At 38.8% G+C, this 8685-nt stretch overlaps 1 protein-coding gene across 1 annotated transcript; it reads left to right on the top strand.

Moving 5' to 3' along the window:
- Nucleotides 1-4193: 4193 nt before the first annotated feature.
- On the top strand, nucleotides 4194-5099 carry LOC129062855 (ADP/ATP translocase 3-like). Its single transcript, XM_054563887.1, has one exon. It carries the CDS (start codon nucleotides 4203-4205, stop codon nucleotides 5097-5099), a length of 897 nt encoding a protein of 298 aa, XP_054419862.1. The 5' UTR covers nucleotides 4194-4202.
- The last annotated feature ends 3586 nt before the right edge of the window (nucleotides 5100-8685 follow it).

Here is an 8685-nt window from a genome sequence, read left to right as displayed (position 1 = left end):
AGTAAAAATCACAGGAATGGGAATATCAATAAGTGGTATGACAACAGTTACAGTAGTAAGCAATAGTTACACAAGCAGTAATGCAATGTAATATCTCCAATTTGTTTAGTGTATTCTATTAAACAGGTTTTTTCATACATAATCTCTAGTTCTCAGAACAATCTTACAAGATAAATAAGATTATTCAAATTTTTGGAGTAGAAATTCTAAAGAGATATAATATCTTGTTTTTTGTCTCACACTTAATATGTGGCAGAGCAAGCCTTTTAACCCAGGTTTCTCTCTGCTTTAAACATCATGCTCTTAAAGATTAAAGTATATTTAATGGCTATGAACCATTAAATTTCATTAATATATCCTTCCTAGGATATTTATAATAATAAAATAAGACAAATGCATATAAAATACTGAGCTCAGTGTCTTCCCATAGAAAGTGTTGAATAAATGTTATCTTTATTATTAATATAATTATGATAACTTTTATATTTTATTTTGAAGCAAATCAGCTACTCAGGTTTTAAATCTATCTCTAACTGTTGTGCTTCTTATTTTGAGGAACATCTTCCTAATTCATTTGAAATTACAATTTGTCTAAATATAAAGAAAAATATTAGTATATCAATACTATATATTTTGTTTCCTGAGTGTATAGTTTCATGAAATATATTGAGTGTTATTATATTTTATTGGTTTTCCACTAAATACAGTTTATTGAGATTACTGTGTTTCCATAAGAACATGACATTAAGCCACAGGAAATAATAAACAGTTCAGAGAAAAGAGAAATTACAATGAGATGATCCTCATTATTCTAAATTATTTTACATTTCCAGTAGTTTTGGTTGCCACTGAAAATACCTGTATCACATGATTTTTTTTCCATTGTGAATTTATCAAAATAATATTCATTAAGTGCAGCATAAAGTGTTAGATGATGAGCCTCTACACAACAACAGACCACAAAGCAAGTTGGAATAGAGCTTATTACTCACAGATTTTGGAGGAAGTACCAGCGGCCCCTTGAGCGGGCACATGAAGAGCTTAAGGCAGCGTATAGACAAAGAGACAGGACCTGGGGCACCATGTTTTGTTAGTGTACATGGGTGGTTTGCTTTGGGATTTCCAGACTAAGATGGATTGGTCAAATTAAACTAAAAGAGGGGGCTTTGATATGATTCATGGCGGTCTTATTTAAGCAAAGCATAAGGTATAGCCCAAGGCAGGGGAGGCTGTTGATCACAAGGGCTATTGGGGAAGTTGTATCAGTAACTTACATTTGCTTGTGACTCTTTAGGTTGCTATATGGGTATGTACTTGCATGAGGAGTTAATGTCAGATTCAAGCCACTGCAGTCCCCTTGGCCAAACAAAATGGATGATGAGGCGGCAACTCCACAGAGTGGCTTAGCTAAACTCTCTACGTTCATGCATTAATTATAATTTTTCTCCATGTGCATTTGTAAGTTCACATAATTAGCCTTTGCTTATATAAAATGAATTAGAGTTTATAAAATAGAGAAATGAGTGGATGGCTTTGAAGTATTCAATAAGATTCTTTAAATCACAAAGATTTATTTCAGGTCTTTTGGAAATGTGAGGACCACAAGTTCGTTTAAATAATATTTCAACTTATAACACTTTAATTAACACTGAACCATCAATCAAAATGAGGCATAGTTATGTAAGCAATATGGAAAAATAAAATTGTTTAATAGTTTTTCTAGAAAAGTCCATGGTACTATGTGTAATGCAAACACCATTAATTGGAGTTGAGTTACTTATATCAGCTCTGTTACTAATTAACTGCTTCTAACAGGGAAATCATTTAATTTCACCTTCCTTATCTGAACCATGAAGCAGGTGGAATAAATGTGTGGTTACTAAACTATTCAGAAGCCATAATATTCTCTTCAGAATTATTTAGATACCTGCCACAAATGTGGAGTACAGTGAGATTTTTGGATATCCAACCATTCTTGTTGAATTCATACAACACAATTCTGCTCTCATATGATCTAGTGTGGATCCCAGAATATTTTCATTTGTAAGAGATTTACACTACTCATAGTGTTTGAAAAACAACTTGATTTCTAAGGTCATTTCCACCACTGTTTTATTTTCCATTAGCCCAAATGGTGGGATTGATGCGAAAGTGCATGTTAACTTTGAGAAAGTGTTCTTTGTTTTCAGAAAATAATTTATTAGGAAAATAAATTTTATGCAGCTGTTTTGCAAAGTAGTTGTGAACAGTTGAGGATTTTGAGCACTAGAAAATATCTGTGCCTTTTTTATAGTTTTCTGTTCTGACATCTGTTCTATTTTTTGCTGTTTTGAAAAACAATCCTTATGTTTTAGAGATTATAGTGAAATATTTACCCATGAAAATGTGTTATATTTGGCATTTGCTTCAAAATAATTAGGGAAGTGGCTAAATGAGTTGGGTATAGATAAAACCAGATGGCTCCCAAGTTGATGGTTGTTGACACTGGATAATGGGCAAATGGAGTTTCATATTGTTGCAACATTTGCATATATTTGACTTTTCTATTGGAATATATTTTTTAAAGATCTTACTTAAAATTAATTTAGTTCATTTATTAAGAGAGTGTTCATTCTATAGCCAGGAACAATTATTGATCCACTTAGGTTTCAGAGAGCAGACCTGTTTCGTGTGATTTTACTGCCTTAGATAGTATTTCTTTTTGTTCAACCAGGTTACATTGCACCATTTATTTTCACTGTTAATCACAGATGTAGACATAAAGAAATTTTAAGTGAGTCATTAAAATCACCTCTGCTCATTTTTTACCCTGGTACATATACTTTTAAGTTAATTTAACAACTGACAATTATTTTATGACTTTAGTTATAGACATCTATACATTTTTTTTCAAAAACAGTTTTAATAGTGTAAAATGTCTCCTGGTAGACCACTAGATTCTGCTGTATCATTTGCAGGCACATAAAATTACTATAGAGTACACTTTCTACTTCTACCGAAAACATGAATTTTAGTTTTATTATGGTTCTGATCTAGAATGTGATGTTCCCACTTGTACATTTTCTAAATCAGTCCTCTGTCAATTCAGAAATCTGGAAAATTGAAGCCATTTTGCCTTTACTTTTAATCATTGCTTCATTTCTTTGTCATTTTGAAACTGCTGTATTGTGTGTCACCGTCTAATAGATGACCAGATAGTCCTATCGAAAAGCTTCAATTTATCCTAAAATCTAACTCCAGTGAAAAGAAAATTTACACTACCTAAAGTTGCATTTTAAAAGCTGTCTGCTGTTACATTTACATCAGAGATATTTATAAATATCATCTTTATTCTAAAACATAATTGAGAGAAATCTTTTTCAATGAATGCATCTTCCCTGTAAATTGGAGCTACATACAATAATATATCCCTATTCATTATGAAAGTAATACATTTAAGTCCTTAAGTGTAAATGATCTTTTGACATTCATGCTATATAATTTGTAGATTACAATATTCATTAGAATAGAATTTAGAATATTTTAATATTTCTGCTTTGAATTTGGGAAATGTACTTGAGAATTAGACATAAGAAATCCAACACCGATGGATTTCATACACTACTGTTACACTGACATGTCTACCTCAGTTCACATCTATGGGCTTACACTCTTCTCATGACCAGGTAACAGAAAAAGAAAACTGCTGAACTTAATTCATGGATGGGTCAAATATGTACACAAATTCAAGCCATATCTGTTTGAATGGATTGCTACTACACTACAATTCTTAAGGTCGACCTTGAAGAAAAGTGGAGAGAAAAAATTCCCCCAGTCAACAGGGATTGTCAGGATGCTCTTAGTCATCGAATTTATATGAAAGTAAAAGTTGCCTGTTGTTAGTATTTATAATATTTTAAGGGTATTGGTGAATAGCTTGATTAGCTGTCCCTGGACCTAGAAGGAGAAAGATTTAAAAATAGAATGATTTGGCTAGTAGACCTCAGTCTGCCTCTGCTGTTACCCACTTATATTCTGTCACAATGGGCTCAGGAACAGAATAGCCACAGTGGCGGACAACGGCCCTACGATAATGGGATCCCGCTCAGTAAAGCTGGTTAAACTTGTACTGGCCGCTGCAGCCCTGAACTGGCAGCGCCCGCCCTCCGGCTCTCAGCACCTCCACTCAGCCCTGAGCCCGCTGCCCCGCCCGTGGTGCCGCTATGACGGAACAGGCCATCTCTTTCACCAAGGACTTCCTGGCCGGAGGCATCACAGCTGCCATCTCCAAAACAGCCGTGGCCCCAATTGAGCGAGTCAAGCTGCTGCTGCAGTTGCAACATGCCAGTAAGCAGATCGCAGTGGACAAGCAGTACAAGGGCATCGTGGACTGCATCTTGCGCATCCCCAAGGAACAAGGTGTGCTGTCGTTCTGGAGGGGCAACCTGGCCAATGTCATCTACTACTTTCCCACGCAAGCACTCAACTTTGCCTTCAAAGATAAATACAAGCAGATCTTCCTGGGAGGCGTGGATAAGCATACACAGTTCTGGGGGTATTTTGCTGGCAACCTGGCCTCCGGCGGGGCGGCCGGAGCTACCTCCCTCTGCTTCGTCTACCCCCTAGATTTTGCCAGAACCCGTCTGGGGGCCGACGTGGGGAAATCTGACACCGAGCGGGAGTTCAAAGGCCTGGGACACTGTCTGGTGAAGATTACCAAGTCAGACGGCATCCGGGGCCTGTACCAAGGCTTCAGTGTCTCTGTGCAGAGCATCATCCTCTACCGGGCTGCCTACTTCGGCTTGTACGACACGGCCAAAGAGTTGCTCCCTGACCCCAAGAACACCCACATTGTGGTGAGCTCGTCCATTGCACAGACGGTGACTGTCGTGGCGGGCTTGGTCTCCTACCCCTTTGACACTGTGCGGAGGCGGATGATGATGCAGTCGGGGCGCAAAGGAGCCGACATCATGTACAGGGGGGCCATCCACTGCTGGCAGAAGATCTTCAAGGAGGAGGGGGGCAAAGCCTTCTTCAAGGGTGCCTGGACCAATGTCCTCAGGGGCATAGGCGGTGGCTTTGTGCTGGTCCTTTACGATGAGCTGAAGAAAGTCATCTAGGCCCAGGGACATGGAGAGTCATGAATTCTTCACTGGTTTGGATCATTGACCTTCCAGAAATTCTGATGTCTTTCCCCAGCCAGGTCATGTGTGAAAGCCTGGGGAGGGCTCTAGAACAGGGGTCATTGTGATCATGACAACTGGCACCCTGGGGGAGGGGAACCTTGACATCTTCCTGGTTCCACAGTCAAGAGCAGCACTGTTACACAAACCTAGAGCCCAAGCTGTTTGTAGGACTGAGCTGTGTTTGAATATTTATTTAAAGAAAGTCATGTCTCCTCCTTGTACTTAATCACTATCCTCTTTTGCACATCTGATTACTTGCAATAATGTCCTATGTTGGGCATTCTGCTGCAAACAATAAAAACAGGATAGAGGAAAAAAAAGACTGGTTAAACTACTTATGCTACCAAATGTTCAACATACCAACAAGGGAGACCAAAGCTGAGACTATCTTTCAGCACCAGCTCCAAAGGAGTGTTAGGAATTGGTCATATTAAACCACTTTTACTCTGGAAGGGAGGACATTTCAGCTTGATTTGAATCAATACATATTTCTAATAAAGACTTGTCTTTCCTTCCCTCAGGGCCTCAGCCAGACCACTATTCCAGGCCTTATAGAGTGCTTGATTCATCTGTATGGGATACTATCTCACATCATATCAAACAAGGGACCTCCTTTACAGCAAAGGACAAGCTACTGTGGGCATATGATGATTGGCTACACTTGTTTTGTCACATATAACACGATCAGGAAGTTCCTGGGGAGGCTGAGTAATGGAACACTCTCAAAAGGCATAGCTAAGGTCCTTGATTACAAATGACACCCTGAAAGGATGTAGTGACATGTTCCAGGATACAGTAGGCACACTAACTTAATGATTACACACCATATATTAATTTTGTGTCCTGTAGATATTGGATAGATGGGTACAGGAAACAAGGGGTAAAAGCTGAAGTAGTCCCACTTAGCTTTGCTCACAGTGACTCATGTGGAGTCAAATGTGCTTTCCATCACTGCAATTCTAGGATTTCATGTGTATCTACATACAGGTCTCTAGGCAGAGCATCTTTCAACCAGGGGACACAGAAAAAAAATCTCATTAAACTTTAAGCTATAGTTACCATCTGATCACCAAGAAATTAATAGGCAAGGGATGGAGTCATAATTCTGCCATGGGAAACAACCCTGGCCATCAGGAAGAAGGAAAAGTCGCTATGATAAAGGGGGGCCAGGAAGAAATATTTGTAGGATGCAGGCAGCCCACTAGGGCATCACTTGGAATTGTCCTGGTTAATTTAGACAATAATCAGTAAGTGCAGCAATCACAGCTTCAGAAAGATATTGTTACAGGGCTGAGAACACTCAGGGATGAGGGTATGAATTATCCACCAGGTAATTACCCTAGACCAGCAGAGGTGCTGGCAGGGAAAGTATGGATTCAGTATGGACTCAGATTCAGATGATAAGTATGTACAAGAGGTGTTCTGTGGTCAGTGCTAGGATGTCTAAGTCAGATCCTCTTTCAGGACTGAGATACTCATCCCACAACTTCTTGGAGTGTCAACAGTAGACGGATCATACTAAAATCTTCCCAGAATATTGGTCTCAACCAATGGGCAAGAAAAAGAGTCCAGCCACTTGCTATACTTAAAGACATCTCTGTGAGACAGCTCAGTTACCCACAGTATCTGCTGAAGCCTGTTTTGTGACTATAGCACAGATTAACTTCTCTCTCTGCATGAACTTCAGAGGATAACACATGCTTTTTCCTATAAGATTACTAGAAGACACTGAAGATAATTACAAATAACCAAATGATTATAAATCAAATGTAAAAATAGTATGACATAAAAAATGCTCTATTTTTAGGGGATTTCCAGATGTTCAAAAAAAAAAGAAAAGAAAAGAAAAGAAAGAATTTTATATGAGATAGCATTGACAGCAATTATCCCATTCAATCCTTAAAATACTTGAGTTTTGACTTTAAAGAAGACCTGATTATACTTTATTCTGTTATCACTTTATTCATTCAGACATTAAGTGTTGCAGGGAGTGACGCATTTTCTGGGAGTGCAGGGCTCCTGGACCTGAGGGTTACTGTTGGGATCCAGCTGAGGAGGGAGAGGAGCTCTGAATCCCACAGAGACCATCCTGGGGTTGTCACAGATAAGGGGAATAAACACGAGTTGTCACAAACACTTCTCTGTTTGCCAGGAGAGGGGACATGGCAACTTCCTTCTAGTGGTGAAGGCCCCAAACCCCCATGTCCAAAGGCTTTTATTGAGAACCATATGCACAGGGGTATACAACAAAGCTCATCAATCAATGTTAAAAGGCTATGTTTACAGAAAACAAATAGAGATCATAGATAATAAATGGAGGAACACAAGGGATCTGCCTCAGGTCAGAGTCTATGTATAATGTAAACTTCCGTCCCTGTATGAGCCGGTTATCATAACTTTTGAAGGAAGAACAAAGCATGCTTTGAGAAACTTATTTCTAGACCTGATTGCCTCTGGGAACCGCCTGATCCAGTTTAGGGCTGTACCTGCCTTTAGTATTGTTTCAAGCCAAAGCCAGATGGGCGGGGCAGAGCTACCAAAAGATGATGAGACTTCTTTAAGATAGAATGAGGACTCCCAGCCATGTCCAAGCCTAGCCAAGGCGTGCAGGCCTTTTTCCCTTTCTCCGTGTCCCCCAAGTCCTTGTCTGCTGCTCATACCAGCCAATGTCTGTCTTAGGTTGTTTCTCCTTGTGATAAAACTTACCTTTCATCCACAACTGACCATCACAGGGCCAAGCAGGATGATGTGAGGGAGGCAGGGGCTGCACTCCTGCCAGGAGGACAGGTTTCATCTCCTAGTGGCCTGTTTTCCCAAGGCCTCCTTGATTAGCTCCAGCTTTGGGGCTCTCTTGCCTGTCAGTGAGGCCAGACAAGGCATTTCCCAACAATTAAGTAGCCTACTAATCTCCAAATATAAATTTTTTTTAAAAGTACACTAGAAATTATAACTCAGAATATAGTTTGTGCATCAGATTATCAACATCACTTAATAGCTTAAAGAAATTCAGAATCCCCACCCTAGACTTTTGAAAATAGATCTACATTTTAGCAATACTTTCCCAGATGATCATATGCACATTGAAGTTTTAATAAGCATTGCATCAAGAAGTGTTAATTTTAGAGTTTTTATCACAAAAAAAGTTTCATAATTTTACTTGAGTGAAATTTCCTTTGAATGAAATGTATGATTTCCATGTGAGACTTCATCCTGATCCCAAGCTAGGATATCTGGATATGCTACTTATTTCTTAATGACTTAGTAGAAACATTACTTCAGTGGGAAGGTCATAACTTTTCCCTAAATCAAATGAGAGCTCCCTTTCTTTAGGTATTTTCTTCTAAAGACTCTATATTTTTCTAATTACAAAACACAACACAGAAAATTGCTGTATGTTCTCCTTTTGTAAGTATAACTTCTTCCCAACCCATAATAGTGGATATTGGATGTGTATATTTGCAGCAGTAGCTGTGGTAATACTAATTTGTGCCCTTTTGTGTTGCTACAGAGAATTGTTCCA

This window comes from Pteronotus mesoamericanus, unplaced genomic scaffold (genome assembly GCF_021234165.1).
Source record: "Pteronotus mesoamericanus isolate MK-2021 breed Mesoamerican mustached bat unplaced genomic scaffold, CSHL_Meso_final scaffold_85, whole genome shotgun sequence".
Classification (NCBI taxonomy): domain Eukaryota; kingdom Metazoa; phylum Chordata; class Mammalia; order Chiroptera; family Mormoopidae; genus Pteronotus; species Pteronotus mesoamericanus.
The sequence above is the reverse complement of the archived record's forward strand: the minus strand, read 5'-3'. Positions and strand labels throughout refer to the sequence as shown.

Bases quoted from the DNA above. Each gene is read 5' to 3' on its own strand.
- LOC129062855 (XM_054563887.1), top strand. From the start codon at position 4,203: ATGACGGAACAGGCCATCTCTTTCACCAAGGACTTCCTGGCCGGAGGC.